This window comes from Brachycentrus maculatus, unplaced genomic scaffold (genome assembly GCF_059751285.1).
Source record: "Brachycentrus maculatus isolate JH-2025_06_01 unplaced genomic scaffold, ASM5975128v1 h1tg000054l, whole genome shotgun sequence".
Classification (NCBI taxonomy): domain Eukaryota; kingdom Metazoa; phylum Arthropoda; class Insecta; order Trichoptera; family Brachycentridae; genus Brachycentrus; species Brachycentrus maculatus.
In genome coordinates this window covers 407,827-427,047 of record NW_028280808.1, presented here as the reverse complement: position 1 = coordinate 427,047, position 19,221 = coordinate 407,827, and the positions used below count along the sequence as shown (strand labels likewise).

The following is a 19,221-nucleotide window of genomic DNA, read 5'->3' as shown; positions in this document are numbered from 1 at the left end:
GCCTTATTTTTAAAGAGGAGTTGGAGTCGGAATAATCGGCGGATACGTATGAGGAGATGCATTAGTGTAAAAGAGGCGAGGATTCCAAAAACAGGGTCATGTATCATTATTTTCTCTCTATCTACCCCTGTGGTGAAACAAGTTGATAGTTAATTTATTATTCAAAATTTTTGAACGACTTTGAAGTTTTGAAACCGCTTATGGATCCGCATTGTTAGAATGTTAAGGTTATCAAAAAGCTCAGTATTTTTTTTAACCGAACATAAGTTAATATAAAACGTCCACTTCCGTATGGAATCCTAGCTCAGGGAAAAATATTTCAAATAAATAAAATAGTAATAAAAAAACATATCAGTTTATGGCATACAAAAAACGCATATTATATATGTAGGTATCAAACGTTCTTTCGGCTTGGTTATAAATAAAGTGGGTACATATTTTAATAATAGGTGGTAGCAATTAACAAAAAAAGATATATATTATATCGATCGATTTCGTGTGGCAAAAACCAATTTAATTTGGGACCGAACTTTCAAATCTACAAGGTCACAACAATTACGACCTATTGTGTATCAAATTTATTATTCTTACACTATTTGCTCTCATTAAATCAATATATATTTATTTATTTATTTTAGGTACAAAGATACATTTACCTTTTTGTTAAAGTAAAGGAAAAGCTAGGTACTATAATTTTGCAATAAAAATTAGAATTATATGAAGAGGAAAATAAAAATATTTAAAGGTTTTATTTATATGCTAGCCGTCTTTTGTATCACTTTGCCAATAAAAGAATATAACAATCGTTATTACTATTGTGATAAAACAAATGCACCAAAATATGTTTACATGTTACAGAAACGACAAAGAAAACATAACGTAACAAAGTTGTTTGAGTTGTGTGTGTTCATTAATGTTACGTATAACGCTAATAATAAAACAATCCAGCTACGTAATCGAACAGGAACCATTCTAAATATAAATTTGACAGCCAAATACTCATTATATAGTAAGTATAGTATACTATGCGAGTAGATAGTGAAATGTCGTTTGTCGCGGTTGTATAAAGACCGGTTTTATTCGCAAGCCACACCAAAGAAAGACACTTTGTAAAAAAGTGTACAATTGTATATAATTTGCTTATTGACTGATACGTTTTTTTTTTACAAAGTAGAAAAATTTACGAGTATTTTAGCTGATATGAGTTGAGCGCAGATTGAAACAATGCGGTTGTCCTCCGGATCTCTACCCCCTCTTCAGATTTCGATAGCAGCTGTTTTCCCCTTCACCCAACTCCCTCCTTCTCTTGGCTAGGTAGGTTCTATCCCCCTCTGCCTCCAATAAAACCCCCCTACCTTCCGCATCCAACATTCGTACGTCGACTTCCTTCCAAGGCTGGCGTTGCAGCGTGGGTGATACGTACGAAATCAATTAAAACAATGCACACAAAAGACATTCTTCAAAAGGCTAACAAAACTCCTTTACATCAAAAATAATAAAATACAAACAATAACTCCCTTTTTATTATTTTTTCAATTTTATTAGATGTTTGGTCAAGTCTGGAGTTTGAAATTAAGGACCTTTGAGTTTTAGCGTTGTATTTTGTGTAATCGGCATTGTTTTTTGCAAAGGTCAAATAACTGTTTCTATCAAGTTCCGCGTATACGAATATACGATATGTTAGATAATAATAATTATGTAATCTTGTGGACTCTAATGGACTGTGAAAGGTAATTGATGGTAATTCTTTACAAGCATAATAAAGGAAGGCAGGCATGAGTATATTTTGGAAATAAAATAAGCTCCCAGATCTATGTAACAGTTCTGATTTTTTTAGGATAAACTATTATTTAGTTATTTAGAAAATTTGACTAAATTTTTAGTGTCCATCTCTGACAGAATTTCGTAATAAAGATTTTGAATTTCAGAAATTTAAATATGTCGAATTCCACGTTTGTTTAAACATGTTTTATGGGAAAATTAAAAAAATACATTTACATACATACATTTATTTTAAGAATAAAAAAAACGTAATTTTGTAAACCATGCGCCTTTGCATATATTTTTCATTTATATGAATCTAAGAAAATAGCGATTATTAAAAATATTTTCACAATGAAAAATATTTTAACATATATATTATATATTTGCATATCCACGAGTTTTTATGAGACAAAATTAAAATTAACTTATTTTTTTTTTTTGTAAAATAATAAATGTTAAAAATCATGCACTTATGTATGGGTTTTGTATTCATTTGAAATTAAGTAATTTGAGATTAATGAAATTTTTTTATAATTGGCATCCATTCATAAGGAGTATTCTCTAAAATTTTTTTTTTTGATAATTCATACAAAAGTAAAACTTCAATACGGTAACAAAACTTTTAAATAAAATATTCTAATCCTTTTTCTCTTATACTAGGAAATTAAAAGTTTATAATATTTTTTTTAAATGGAAGGATAGAGGGTAGGTAGGATAGTAAAGATATGGAAGGTAAATGTGAAAAATACATCACAAAATCCAGACCAATGGAAAATAAATCTTTCTTTAATTTATTTTGCACTTGGCAGGTATCGAACCCGTGACGCCAGATTCACATTCATCTACCCAATTACGCCATGGCGCCTGTTGTGCATAGACAAAATACGCATTTCGTTGTTTTTTAAATCATAATTTTTATGTGGCACTCCTGACAGGCGGAAAATATATATATTTAAAAAACGTGATGGCCTTGCATTTTAAGCATATTGAAAACGTGATTACTAAAAGTATGTACGTAATATATTCATGCAAAGACACTTAGTTAAAAAGATAAAACCCACAGTATAATAATTAAAATGTATCATACTAAATAAACCTCCTTTTTGAGTTTGAATTTTAAAATTGATGTTTTCAAATAAACGTCTATTTTTTCAAACGAAATATCAATTTTAATGTCAATGACTAGTACAAAAGGTAATATTATAGTAATTATTTATCCAATAATTCTTTAGTCGTTTTCAAACATCTCATATATTGATTTTAAAGCACATCCTTTTTAACAGGCTAAAACAAGAAATTAATAAAATATTAAATATTTATTTATTCAAAACCTTGAAGTGGCGTGTAAGGCTCAATAGTCCATAAAATAGTTTGGTTAAAACTTGTCAAATAAAACATAGATACATTTATATTTTCGTTGTTAGATATGTATTTCACCATTTTACGTAACGGTTGTTATAATAGTTCACTTAATGAGAGTAAAAATTACACTTTATTATTACCCATTTGTCAAATTTGGGTATATTATTATTTATTTCAATTTATCTCAATATATGAATGTGTATGTAAGTATGTATATAAATATGTGTCCATATATATTCATAGAATATATCCCAGTAAGTAAAATATTCCGGGTAGAATCTTGCATACACCTATAAAAAGGGTATCTACTAAGTACAAGGTTTCTGAAACCAATCATAGACGACTCCAGTGAATTCATACGTAAAGTGTTATGAGATTTATGATACATGTAAGAGCTCCAAAATTTTCAGTAGTGTGGTTATCAGTCATGGGTAGAATGGTGAATGTTACACGTGTGTAAAAAGATCACTAAACCAGCCTACCACAGGTCATAAGACCTGTAAATACCCAGACTTCCATATCTACGAGTATCTGCTGTTGCCTGGCTTGCTTCTCCTTTTCGCTTTCTTGTACCCAGTCATACCTTCTCAATACGAATCAATTACCGATTTTCGCAAATGCATGAAAAATGTAATTAAGTAAGTAAGTTTTTTTCTTAAATATTGCATGCATTCTGCATACATAAACCATGATGATAAGAGCATCTCATACATTTCATTATAGTATTCATCTTATTATAATGATCTGTGAGATTATATTATTTAAAACAGTGCACACGAGTGACGTTGTCGCTCTTTGGTGCACTTATTATTTGAAAGCTGCTCTGTTTTGTCATTGGGCAGTCGTACTTCCGTAAGGTACCAAGGTCTTCAACCTTTCTTGGCCACCGAGTACCTACCTACCTATGTGTCTGCCACACCTACCTACGTATTGTTCGAATTAACTTCATAAGAAATAGTAGTTCACTTTCAACCAACACTTCATAATTCACGTAAGACAATTAATCATTGTAACCTACATGCACAATACATATATTAAATGTACATATATGTATATATGCCCATAACCGAACACTTACAAAATATATATAATATACATAATATATTATATAAAATATATATATAAATTCCACTCAATTCTGATTAAACGTAACCCTATACTTTTGCTTCATTTTGTCTATGAAAAAATGCTATACCGTAGAACGGGGCTAGTTGAACTTCGAAATGTTACTTGAGCCTAGTACAAAAAAGAGATTTAAATCTGTATTTGATCTACAATAATGAACGTATAAGTGTCACCCATCAGGGAAACAATGAATCATGTCGATACGTTCATTATTGTAGACCAAATACAGATCTTAATATTATTTTGTACTGGTCTCAAGTAACACATCAAAGTTCAAGTATCCCCGTTCCACGGTTCGCAAAAAAGTTGAGCAAATTCCAATATTGATTCAATCGCAATGTTAAAAATACCTACCTAAAAAATCGATCGAATACAATTCCGAAAGCCAACTGCGTGTAATGTGAAGGACTCATTCAACTTTTTTGGAAACAAATATGATTGAATTTTTCTTTTAATAATAATAAATAAAATATGATTTTTTTCTGAGTTTGTATTTCTAGATTCAAACACACTCTGCCACAACTTGATACCTATTTTCAGTAACTGGCCGCTTGGGCTTATAAAGTATAAAATTGAAATATTTGTATATTATGTCAGGAGACGGCATAATCGGCGGGTATGTATGAGGAGATGCATAAGTGTGGAAGAGGCACAGAGTGGTATGGCATTATATTCTCTCCGCCTACCTCTGCCAGTCAGTTAGTCAGTTGGTTAAAAAAAAAAAACAAATTTTTCTCTTAAGAAAATCAATATAGATATTTTGATGTAAAATTATTTTGTAAGGTTATTTTAAAAACGATTCTACTTGCAGTGTTTTTATGGTTTAATTTTACTCTTGATTAAGTTTTTTTATGCATAAATATTCTGAATTTTATTATGATTCACTCTCTTGTGGAAAAAATTGTTTACTTGCAACCTAAAATTCTAATTTATTGATGTTTTACAATGCAGCCTTTGTAACTTGAAAGAAAATCAAAAAAGAAAATAATTGAGCTTGTTCGTTAATGATATTTGATCCAAATTGTGCAGCGATAATAGGCGCCCACATCTGATGTGAAAAAGTAAGTCGATATGAATAAGTCGTTCACATTGACAATAGATTGTCGTATTTTATAAGTACACGAACCGACTTACCTCCGACTCAAATCTCAATTATTTGTTGGCTAATATCACATTCAGGAAATAATAACTGCAATTTTAAATTACATTGGTCATTGTATTGCACTGGAAAGGTTGACAAGTTGGTAATTCATTGAGAAAAAATGTCTACGTCTGTATGTTAATCTGTCAGTAGCGAGTTAAAGCAAAGAGAAAAACATTTTAATAAGCGAGTAAAAATACTTCCCCGACATACGATACTATACGGAAACTCGGTTCGACCGCTAGCGGGTCGAGTCGTGCTTTTGAGAACCGGTCACTTTATACGAATGCATTCTGAAACACCATACACGGCTGGACAGAAGAGGGTGACCATGTTGTCAAACGAACGACCCTTTGTCTTAAGTTTTGTCAACATATTTTTTTTGATCTATGAAATTTTTGAACATTAGTTCAATTTCCTAAATCTCAATTCTCTGAACGATATTTTATTTTATTTTACATATATTTTTCTCTAAGCGACTATTGGTAATAAAGCAAAAATATACAAAAAATTATCTATTAAATATATTTTAATTAAAATTACGATATTTTATTTGTTAGTATTGATCGATAAAACCCTTTAAAGATTACGATCTCGGATACCATACATTGGATTATAAAAAGGTAACGTATGGTATATATGGTAGTGATAGGTTATTTGAAATATGAACAACAAAATATAGTCATAATTTTTATCAACAAAAAAAACAAATATATCTACATACTTTGTATTCATGCGTGAATGAAAGTTTTAGAAAAAAAATAATGGTAAAAAACTATCGATTTTTGCTACTGCGATGTACAAGCTTAACAAACTGAGTAATATCACCTAATAAATAATATTTTTAATGTCAGAATATTCGCAATTTATTTCACATCTTGGTCACCCTTATAAACCGTGATGATTATAATGCATACAATGTCGCTTATATAAGACTAAATTTTAATAAATTAATTATGTAAGGTGTCACGAGAACCTTTTGTCCGGTCAAAGCTCCCCTCAAAATATATTCTTTACTTTATGCCGAGACGATATATTATTATTAACAATTATCATTAACATTTATTAACTAAAATGTGTTCATGTTACATTAAATTAACAATGTTCTCATTAAATTATCATTCCATTTTTTTTCGACATCTCAATAAAGACTAATTGACATCTCAATAAAGAAATATGGGCCATTTACTGGCCTTACAACCTGTCATAGGCTTGGTTAAGTGATCACTTTACATACGTGTAATATTCACCAATTCTATCCATGATGGACAATAACAGTACTCATTTTTTGTAGTTCCTAGATATATTGATCAATTTTGTGACACTGTACGTGTGAATTCACAGTAGACATCTATGTTGGAATGAGGCAAGCTTTTATTTTTATAGTACTAGTGACGACTACATGTCACGAGACTGATCAATAGATCTAGGAGTTCTATGAGTAGAATTGGTGAATGATAAACGTGTGTACAGTGATCACTTAACCAGGCCTATGATAGGTCGTAAACCCTGTAAATGCCCATACTTCCATATTATTTTGCATCTATATTGAGATGTCAAAAATATGTGAAAAACAACTCGTAAGTGAAGATAATCCAGATTTGTGAACAAGGAATTGGATACACTCAACATGGTGTAAAATAAATTATGTGTTTAAGCAATTTCCTACCAAGTATTCAAATTCGTTTTAAAAACTCTGTGATTAATAATTTATATTTACCGTATTTTAAAAACCTCTTGGAGGTTATTTTTTACAACATTTTGAGTGTGTCCAAATACTTGTTCACAAAATCTGGATTATCTCCAATTACAGGAGTTATTTTCAAATTATTTTTTGACATCTCATCAAAGATGAAGAAGAATATGGAAGTCTGGGCATTTACGGGGCTGACGACGACTAAATGCCCAGACTTCCATATTCTTCTTCATCTTTGATGAGATGTCAAAAAATAATATGAAAATAACTCCTGTAATTGGAGATAATCCAAATTTTGTGAACAAGTATTTGGACACACTCAAAATGTTGTAAATAAATTATCTGGTCAAATTATAAGCTTAAATAATAAAAATGAAAATGGTATTTTCTGGCGTTTCTCATGTGTGTGATTATAATCCAGGATTCGGACCTCACATACTAATATAAGAGTTTCTGCTTAGTAAAAAGCTTCTTTACATCTCACCAATAGATGTCTCTAGTGAAGTTCTAGTGATTCAAGAACAAGGTTTCTAAATTGGTTCATATATATAGAATTTCCAAGAATTTGAGGTGGTTGTCAATAATGGGTAGAATTGGTGAATGTTACACGTGTGTAAAGTGATCACTTAAACCAGCCGATGACGGTCGTCAGCCCCGTAAATGCCCAGACTTCCATATTCTTCTTCATCTCTTGGAGGTTGTTTTGAAAAAGGTCCTTTTTAAAACACATTTAGGAAGTACAAATATTCATTTTTAAAGGACATTGACAGCAATTTCAATTGGTAATGAGGTCATCATTTCATTGCTAGAAGTAGGAGTAAAAACAATATTAATAATATTTTATAATAACTACAATTATTTCGTTGAGTGAGTTCGCGTGTGCGTCTTCAAAGGTCGTCGTACATTTTACTATACTTAATACAAAAGATGGAATAATTTTCTAGGCTTGAATGAAAGTGTGCATGAACAATACAGCGTACAAACGTAGAAAAAATCAAACAAAATTTATGGCTCTTTCATCAGTATGTCACCAATTAGGGATTAGTCGCCGCCTTTATGTAAGTAATAAAGTGAATGTGACATATTACTTAGCTAAAACACCCTTGAATTACAATTATTTCTTTGTATTTAATCACACATAGTTACAAAGTAAAGGTTAGTTGGTTTAAATTTTATGAAAATGAAGTGAAAACACTTTATTGAATGAAGGTTGAAAGCCTTATTGAATAAGCGAGGGGCGTAGGCATGGTTAATAATGAAAATATAATCCTGAAACCATTCTGTAATTTTATAAAAATAAAAAATCACAATTAAATAAGTCTCCAAGTATGAAAAATGATTGTGGAAGAATCTTTATTACATTTCAGAGGCTCCGAAATTGGAGTAGTATGATTGGTAATCATGGATCGAATTTTGAATGTTACATTGAGAAATCAATTAAAAAATATTGCCATAAATATACATATAATAAAATGGTAATTTATGTATTAATTTTAAATCAAACACAGTGTGTTTTATGTGTTTTTGTTAATAAAATACAACTTAGTAGATTCATAAAATCTGTGTTTGATTTAAAATTAATACATAAATTAAAATGGAGTTCTACAAATTAAACGCCAAATCAATAAATAAAAAGGTCATATAAACTGTTATTTTATAAGCTAGTAAAGTTTTAGCTATATTTATTGTTAAAATAACTTTTTTGAAAACAGATAAATTTTTTATGATTTTCTTCACGACTCAAACTGACCAAAAACGACAAATTTCGAATGAACACGAGTTTTCTTGATAAATTTACATGTGTATATAGTGATCATTTGAACCAGCTTATGAGAAGTCGTAAGAGCTAAAAATCTTCATACATAGATATTCTTCTTCGTCAATGTTGAGATAATGTGTCGGGTTGTAGTCCCGTGGTCAGTGTCGCGGACTCTTAAGTCAGAGTTTCTCGGTTCGAATCCACTCTACCACAATTTGTTACCTATTTCTTATAATGAGCCGCTTAGGCTCACAGAAATACTATGAAATTGAAATATTTGTGTAAATAATAAAAACACAACTATTTCTCTTCAAATAAATAAAAATTTTACAATAATATCCTAATAAAACATTCATGCTGTTTTAAAATACAGAAAACATTGTTTTAAAATGCGTTTTTTAACCTATTATTTAAAGACAATCGTATTTATATGGTAATAATTTTGTTTTCAGGCGAAATAAGGTGCCATGGCGGTTAATGGACTACGTCACAGGGATGACGGCAGTGATGACAACTCAGATGATGAAGCCACACCTTTTGGACACGAAATTTATGGCGGCAGGTAGGAATCTAATGGGTTCACTTATGATGTATTCAGCCAACATGAACTTTAAATAGCTTCACAATGTTTTTAGTCTATCCAATTTATTTTTCACAAAATTGGATTCGGCCGCTTATTAGTCATTTGTAAACAAAGATTTGGGCACACTGAAAATATTTAGAATAAAATAATTAGTAAAAACTATAAGTTCAATAATTAAAATACATTAATATCTTTTTTCAAAGCATCTCCTAGTATGTAAGTAAATTCGGAAAGAATCTTGTATACGTTTCATGAAGGTCTCTGCAAAATAAAACAAAACTTACTCAACTCAACAGTAGATGGTGCTGAAAACACGCATGCAAAAGAAGTTGTCAATTGAAGGATAAATGCATTTGCAAAATTAGTGAAAAATGATGAATGTTAAACGTGTATTAAATGATAATTTAATCTAGCCTACGACAGGTTGTAAGCCCTGTAAAAATACACAAACTTCCATTTTAGATATCAATATTTAAATCGCTTTCTTTTCGTACAGTTATAAACAAATTAAGTATGTTATCTTGTACTCAATAAATACCTTAAGTAAAACCCAAAAAAATATTAATTTATTTACCATTATTACAGTTCGTTTTTTATGTTTACTTATTTATCCTTGTTCAAATGTTTCATAACTTTATATCACAGATCTTAAAATCGTTTTCTCTTATTTATTTATAGCGGGAAACAAGAGGCATAGACAATAATTACAATTACCGGAATTGATTTACAAATACCAACAATTTATTTTTAATTCTTTACATTATACGATAACCAAATCGTAACAACCTCAGCGATAAAAACCTTGATATGTGATTACAGTTGATATTATTCCGTGGCAAAAACTTTCGAAATAATAATTGTACATAGGTATGTTATCATTGAATTTAATTTGCAGCATATGTTGTATTATCCAAGGATACTCTTAATTATTTTTACGCACATGAACATTATTTTAAGATGGCGAATCTTAATTAAATTATTATTTTATTGAGCGTTTTTAATAAATATTTAGCCTGTAATTACCATGTTAAAATTCACAATATTTAGCGTGTATTCAAGTCTTTGTTCACAAATCTGGATTTTGTCTACTTGGGAGTTTTGTCTTTTATATTGACATCTCAACAAAGATGAAGAAGAACATGAATGTCTGGGTATTTACAGGGCTTATGACATGTCATAGGCTGGTTTTTATATCACTTTATACGCGTTTAACATTTACCATTTTACCCATCTTTGATAACGACAATACTTATAGTTTGAAAATTCATACATATATTATATAATTCACACGACGTTTCATGTGTATGTTCAAGGCAGTATCTGTGGTTGTTTCGATTAAGCTTTCATTTGGCAAAGATTCTTTTATTTAAGTGTATGCATGATCCTAACCGAATTATTTTACATTCTGGGAGACGCTTGAAAACATAATTTATTTTTATTTTGACCAAGTACTTAGATAAACAAATTATTATAAATGTCGATTCAAATCACTCTAAAGTGAACAAAACCTAGATTTGTGAACAAAGATTTAAAATAAAAATATCGTGAAAAAAGTAACCGTTCAATAAATAATTATATTTTTCATAAAGGTCTATACTAATTTTTTTTTAAAAGTCAACTTTAACAATTCAATTCAACCATAGATTGTGCCGAGAACTAACATGTGATGAAAGGTGTCAATTGAAAGATAAATACAACTTCCGAAATTAAAGTAGCCTAAACCACACAAATCATAGGTGGAATGGCGAATGTCACACTTAAACCAGCCTACTACGGGTAGTAAACCTTATACTTCCATATTTTTCTTCATCTATGTTGAGATATCAATCAAATAGTTACTAAATATTGAAATCAAAAAGTTACGCTTACTTTTAAAAGAATTTGAATAAGTAGGTACCTATGCATACTATGTATTACTTAAACAGTGGTATTTCGAATAGCCAGTTGTAGTTGAAGATTTCTGAATGAGTTTATAATACTGGCAGCTATCACATGGGTATTCGCCGTAAAAGGCATTGCGCGCCCAGCGATGGAGAAAAATAGAAATTTTAATTCGTATTTTATGCTTTCCGTGAGTCGTATTATGAATTCTCGGTGTTCGTTGGACACAAGTCTTCTTCAGAACGCGTTCGGTAGATCACCCACCAGCACGTTTTCGAGTACCTACCCATTTACGCATTTTATAAATTTTTTAAATTTTGGAACGTTCTGTCAACATTTGGCGGGAAACCTGACTTTTGTTTTTTTAGTATTTTCATCTATGGAGAAAAGTTTTTAAAACGGTCTTGATTTTGTTAATTAACTTAAAATAATTTATAATTATGTCCGTCATGTACGATTTGCAAAATATCGTTAAATTTAAAACAAAAATAAATAATTGGTGAAAAAAGAAACGTTATATGATGTTGTGAAATTTAAATGTTTCATAAAAAATAAACATTTTATTTCAAAGAAATATAGTGTAATGTGTAATACAAATAAATAAATCAGAGTAATTTCAGTTTAAAAAGCGTGGAAATAGTTTTTATTACAAACTCTTGCATTTATTTTTAATGAATGTATTTATTTTGTGGCGGTTTATTTTTTATAAAATCCTACTTAAAAACAAAGTTAAAAAATAAGTTTCTAATTTGTTTTAAACGAAAAACCAGTGTTCAAATTATATCGACCATATGGATATGTGATTATTGCACGTTGATAATATATTTTTTTCTTATCGCAATAATAAAAGTGCGCAGATTTATGTGCAAAGAAGTGCAAGATGGAGGACGCGAATCCAAAGTTGCCAGAAGACGATTACTACACTAAGAACAATAAAGACTATTCTCTGTACAGCTTGGGAACTTTACAGTATTGCAGTATCTACAGGTATCCACTAAAATTAGTATTTCTTGATAATATTAAATTAATAGCGAGAGAAAATGCAATGGCGACCGTTCCCTGTGAAAGAGCAGTCATGTCAAAATATGAATTTCGTGATGAAATCCCTCCACTTGGGTCTCGAACGAGAAATCACTTTTTTGTTTTGTAATTAAAATATTTTCGTAATTTAGTGCTGTGTTCATACGAAACTACGTTCTATTACGCTTACTGATTACTTACAATAACAACAATCACATATAAAACAACTGTCTTACGTTTTAATGGAAAAATAGTCGATTTTGTACAGGGTGGCGCAAAACCCTATCGAAAGATGTTACATTTTTTGCAAATGGCGTCGTATTTGAAATTATATTTGAAATTTGTGAACTATACAGCTGCAGTATACAATCAAATGGATAAAACTGATACAAATATGTGTCAACATTGGCGGCACCCACTTGACGGATATTATATTTTTCACTTAATAAAAAAATTGCAAAGGCTCAAATAAAGATTTCCATCACTTGGAATATTTTATTTCTATTGAATAAAAAAATTATTAAAAAACAAAATTGGATGATTAATTTTGCGCCGCCCTGAATTTATGTATATACTGCAGCTGTCTAGTTTACAAATGTTAAATATGATTGACGTACCACGCCATTTGCAAAAATTATTGCGTCTTCCAAGAGGGTGATTAATTGCGCCACCCGTAACTACTGGAACCATATGGTTCATACGCATATCGCTCACTCCTTTCAACAACTTCATAAATCAAAAATCGTCAATTTTCAGTTGTACATGTTTTCGGGATGCCTAGAAAATGTACTATATCCCAGCAAAAGAGGCATATTTTTAACTTAAAATTTACCCGCTACTTTAGGGCAGAAAGTGTTGTTTTTGACTTTTGAAGAAAAGGTATTGTTTTATTGTTTTTTTTTTAAATATCATAAATATTTTTTAAATTGAGAAAAAACATTCAGGTTTTTCCCAAAAAAGATCTGTTGCACAGTAAAAAGTTCAAAAAGTGGCTCGATATTTATTTTTAAAATATTTTATTATATTTTTAAACTTTAAAAACGATAAAACGATCTCCTGAAAAATCAAGTTTTTTTTATATATGATGTTGTTGAAGGGAGTGAGCGAAATGAGAAAATTTTGCCTTAGCGTGTTTTTAAACAAACTAAATTTTATTTTTTTCCAAATAAAAGTCATTTCATTTAAAACATAAAAAATACACCTTTGCATTGGACCACTGATCGGTACGTATGGAAAACGATAGTTAAAACCGGTAGATATAATATGTAATTTGTCGATGTAAAAAGCGTGAACGCGGTACAATTTTTAAATTAATATACAAAGAATATCACAGTCTCTTGTAATTATGTACATATGCTAAGTATTCTCATACCTTTCTACATCCGTAATGTAGCGGTTAGCACGTGTGGATACAACGGTGAAGTGCCTGGCTCAATTTTGGTTGGAATTTTCGTAATGATTGTAAACAAGATTTTGAAAACAAAAAAAAAGTAGTAAAACATTTTTAAAAACACGCAAAGTGATAAAAACACATTAATTATTACATAAATTATTAAAATAATTTTTAAAAATTTCTTTAAAAATTATTAAAAAGTTAATAAAGTATACAGTATTGTATTTATATTGCTACTCAAGTATTAAGAGGCTGTAACTCAAAAGTCTCTAATGTACCATATCGCTCACTCCTTTCAAGAATGTCAAAAATCAAAAATCGTCCATTTTCACTTGTGCATGTTATCGGAATGCCTAGAAAATGCACTTTATCCCAGCAAAAGCGGCATATTTTTAACTTAATATTTACCCGCTACAGGGCAGAAAGTGTTGTTTTTGCATTTTGAAGAAAAGGTATTGTTTAATTATTTTTTTAACTACATTAAATATTTTTCAAATGGAGAAAGAACCTTCAGGTTTTACCTAAAAAGATCTGTTGCACAATAAAAAGTTCAATAAGTGGCTTGGTATTTATTTTTAATACATTGTATTATATTTTTAAACTTTAAAAACGTTCTCCTGAAAAATCAAGTTTTTTTGATTTATGACGTTCTTGAAAGGAGTGAGCGATATGTTGAATATTTTTATTTTTTTTTAGATGGGAGTTGCATTTATAATTTACCTTACTTATTATGTTTTTTTTATTATTTATACTTTAGTTAATTTAATGATTTAAAAAATAGAGGTAAAATAACTGGAAACAACTCTGTTCACAGATATTTTACGTCTATTTTTTTTTTAATTATTTATACTTTAATTAATTTAATTATTAAAAACAAAAACAAAAAAAAAGGTAAAATAACTGTGAACAAAGGTAAAGTACTATGTAAAATATGTAATGTATTACAAATTTCTCCGCTAATCAGAACTTTTACAAATCCGAACAGGCCTAATAAGTTCGGATTTCTGAGGTTCCACTGTACTTTTTTTCGACACGCTTCATGCCTTGCGAGATATCCATCTTTCTAATCATGTTGGAAGTTTTATTATTTATATTTCTAAAGTGAGTTTGTTACAAAACATATGTACGTAGTGAGGTACTTTGTGTGATCTGCAATAATTTGTAAATGAATTAGCATTTAAATTTTAATGAATATTGACTAATTTTACGATCTAATTCGTACTTAATTTAAAATGAATTATTTAGAAATACAGTCATTTCTAAAATTCCTGAATGATTTTATTTAATTTGCGTAATTTATGTTAAGCCTCCGTAGTATTATGACGGTAAAGTTTGACTACCTTTCAATATGTAGTCTAGAGATCGTTTTCTAAATGGGTCAGTATGAAAAATTGTTTTGGTGTTTGTAATTTATCTCCATATTATACGAGTATTCTTGTGTATTGTTCAATAGGTCAGAGTTTTCTTTTTCCTCTTCTAATACTTATCCGTACTCAATGGTGCATAGGGCACTGCATCGTATTGACGAAGTGTTATCTCGATCGTTACTTACACGAAGGGACTGTAATCAATCCTGCCTCGAAGTACAAGTCCGGGGTAATATTAAATAAATATTACAGTGAACAATCACTTATATTTATTTTGATCCTCCCTGGGAATCGAACCCGGGATCTCCAGTAAGGTAGCTAAACGTGCTAACCATTAGAGCATTAAAATGAACTTTTCCAGAGTTTTTTTTCCATCACACTGCCTCTCTGGGGTAGAGAGAGATAATAAAACGCCACACCACTCTGTATTTGCAAACAATTTTCGCCTCTCCACATTCATGCATCTCCTCATACATACCCGCCGGTTATACCGACTGTTAACTTGGCTACTCTCAAGTATTAAAAACTCTTGATGCCAAGTTTTTCTCAGTCTTTCTCTGCTTCTATTATCAACTACATTCGCATCATAAATTCGTTTAACTGTTCATTCTTCAGTCATTCGTTGCACATACCCAAACCATCTCAACACACCTTTCTTAATTTTATGGATAATGCATACCTCAACCTTGCATTCCTTCTTTTATCACCATTCGAACATCTTGCATACATTATTTTGTCACACATTCCTCTGAGAGATCGATTTTCGACCGCATTCAACTGCATGCTTCACTTCCATACATTAGAGTTCCAATGTAACTCCGTTGTGTACTGCCAGTTTAGCTTTCGCTGATAGCTTTTTATTAACTGATTTCAGTGCACCATTTACTTTAAGCTTAGCTACAGACCGTTTATCTTCTGCTGCTTGGTGTAGGCCTTGGGGCCTATTTTTAAGAGTGATTAGCCTCCTGCGATGTTCATTCCCAGCTCTTAATCCATCTCTTTGGTGGTCTGCCAGAGAGTCGTCTTGGGGTTGTCAGTGTAGTGCAATGTGGGGGAGTCTGGATGGTTCCATTCTCCTCACATATTGCCTTCTTCATTGTCTTCCTCACCTTAATAAAGTCTTGGATCTTACTGTTTACTAATTTGTACTTCTTTTTCATTGTTTCAGCCAAAGGACCGTCCAAGAAACGAAAGGATGGGACGTGTTCAGGGACCTGCCCACCAAGGCGGACAGCGGGTCCATGGAGAGCCAGAAGTGCCTGGAGTTCACCGTCCGGCTGTGCAAAGTCTTCGCTTACATCCTCACCTTCGTCATAGTGCTCGGCTCTGGAGTCATAGCCAAGGGATCCTTGCTCTTCATGACTTCACAGATCCAGAAAGACAAGCCCATCGCGTTCTGTAACCAAAAACTCGGTAAGTGCATGCAAACGTTTCACCTTCTTCTTTGTGGGTTACACAATCTATGGAGAGAAAAAAACAACATCAATTGGTTTATAATGACACTATAGATTAAGATTAGAAGATCATAATTTGATCCATGATCGAAGTCTTTAGTAGGTCTTTTTTATAAAATCGAGCATTCTCATACATTTTTTGATTAGGTGTTGATCTTCTGTTTTTAATACCGATACTTGGTATATTTTGTTGTTCGAGTAATCAATAAGTGTTGGTTTCTTGTTTTTGTAGAATCACATAATTTGCCATTTTTGTGAGTTTAGAGTTCATTTTTATAGCACCAATTTTTTTCTGTTAAATTTTTGTCATATAAACGACAGTTACATACTAGAACGTCTTTCCAGATATCTTTCTAGTATGTAACTGTCGTTTATGTGACAAATTGTTTTGAAAATCTACTGTAATGTATTAAATCTACTGTATGGATAGTGATGATTATTGTACGTGATGATTTTTATTAGTGTATTCTTAATTGTTATTGTACATATTGTTAAAGTCATTGGCCTTAAAAAAAAAAAATTATAAATTAATGCTTAGTACATAAATGAAAATTTATTGCTTAATTTATTTTCAATAAAATAAACAAGATTATAATTTTTTTTAAATATAAACATTCCAGGAAGAGACAAGCAATTCATCACAGTGCTTCCAGACACAGAGAGGATAGCGTGGATGTGGTGCATAATGTTTGCGTTCATGGTTCCTGAAATCGGAACCCTCATCCGCTCCATCAGAATTTGCTTTTTCAAGAGCTGGAAGAAGCCAACCACAGGACAATTTTTACTGGTAAGCATTTTGGCAATTGTGTATCATCCAATTTAGTTTTACTTCTGAAGGTTGCTGGTCGACACACACTTTTTGAATTACCTAACGTCCAAGTAACTCTGAAATAGAGCTACGCTTATCATGGCCTTACTTAGGCTTTAACTTATAAGTTTTATAGCCTATAACCTACTCGTGAGTGGATTTACTCTTTATGTTTAAAGTTACTATAATTTCTTTATAATTCATGAGTGAAAATTTTAGGAATAAATATTCGTGGACCATACACACACCGAGGCGTGCATTCTATATAGGCAGAAAACCAGTGCCTACTCTAACTTACCCGCGTGATATATAAAAACGCAACCAGTACCTACCATACCTTACTAAGTACTACCTATCTCTACTGCCCAATTAATTCTCTGTAAACGCCACTGACACACACACACACACACACACACACACACACACACACACACACACACACACACACACGCCCAGACTTCCATATTCTTCTTCATCTATGTTAAGATGCCTTTGTTTTTATTATCCAGGTGTTCGTGACGGAAACGCTCCACACGATAGGACTGGCCATGCTGTGCTACATCATCCTACCCGAGCTGGACGTGGTGAAGGGCGCCATGTTGACCAACTGCATGTGCGTGGTGCCGGGCATCCTGGGCCTGCTGTCGCGCAGCGCCAAGGAGTCCAAGCGCTTCGTGAAGGTGATCGTGGACCTGGCCGCCATAGCGGCGCAGGTCACCGGCTTCGTGGTCTGGCCCCTGCTGGAGGGCAAGCCCAAGCTGTGGCTGATCCCCGTCGCGTCCATCTTCATCTCCATAGGGTGGTGGGAGAACTACGTCTCCAAGCAGAGTCCCCTGAGTAAGACTCGTTAATTTTTTAAAGATTTTATAATTACCACTTTACGAGCAATAGAAAGACAGTTGCTGACTGATATTAAAAGTCCAGATGTTTTTTTTTTCTGGAGCATGTGCTTAGAAGGGTCTCTCCTACGAGCTATTGCACCTGAAAAGTCGAGTAAAATAATGATTCAATTGTGAATGTTACACAAGTGTATAAAATGATCTTTTGAGCCATTTGCCAGGTTATACATTCTGGGGTGCTCAAACTTTCATCTTCTTTCTTATAAAAACGATCATCTACTTACCTATTATTTTATTCACAAAATTTTGGGTGTGTCCAAACTCTTATTCACAAAATTTACAGGTTTTTTTTAGGGATGATTAATCATAGGCTGGTTTAATTGATCACTTTATGCACGTGTAATATTCACTATTTTACATTTGATGGACAACTACCCTGCTAAAAATTTTGGAACTCCTACATATATCGTAACGCTTTTATGTGTGAGTTCATCGGATGGTTTGAGAAAGCTTTTATTTAGTAAAGGTCTTTTATTTGAACATACATATACATTTACAAGTTTTTTTTTAAATAGTAGAAGGTAGCAAGTCAAAGGGGTCATATTGATCTAGTCCACTAGGTGTACATTGGGGACTGCATCCATCCTGCTCTAGCTCTAATGGTCTCATTTGATGAGCTGCGGAGTAACCGCTGTAAAAACAAGTAGTCACTCAAGCCGACTGTATGATTGATATGTACATATCTCTGGCAGGTTTCATGAAGGCTTTGGGAAGAGTTAAGGAAGAAATGAAGCTGACGCGATACTTCACGTACATGTTCGTGTCCGTGTGGAAAGTGCTGGCCTTCCTGTGCTCTATCCTGCTCATCCTCTGGATCCAAGGGGAGAGTGTCCAGGACTTCTTCGGACTCTTCTCGGAGAGCTTCGCACCGCATCCCATCGTTATTGAAGAGGTAACAAAACAATTATTATACAGTAATTCCATTTATGCAACATTAATTGACATATTTGAAACTTTAACGCATCATTT

At 31.8% G+C, this 19,221-nt stretch overlaps 1 protein-coding gene across 4 annotated transcripts in view; it reads left to right on the top strand.

Annotated features, from left to right (window-relative positions):
• kkv (hyaluronan synthase-like protein kkv) overlaps positions 1–19,221 on the top strand; it is a 68,801-nt gene that overhangs the window by 28,578 nt on the left and 21,002 nt on the right. For all 4 annotated transcript variants that reach the window (XM_088277998.1, XM_088277996.1, XM_088277997.1 and 1 more), the window contains exons 2-6: positions 9,300–9,409; positions 16,260–16,504; positions 17,166–17,332; positions 17,863–18,190; positions 18,945–19,144. In XM_088277998.1, coding sequence (XP_088134124.1) covers positions 9,315–9,409; positions 16,260–16,504; positions 17,166–17,332; positions 17,863–18,190; positions 18,945–19,144 — 1,035 coding nt within the window. In that variant the 5' untranslated portion in view covers positions 9,300–9,314. The remainder of the gene's footprint in view (positions 1–9,299; positions 9,410–16,259; positions 16,505–17,165; positions 17,333–17,862; positions 18,191–18,944; positions 19,145–19,221) is intronic.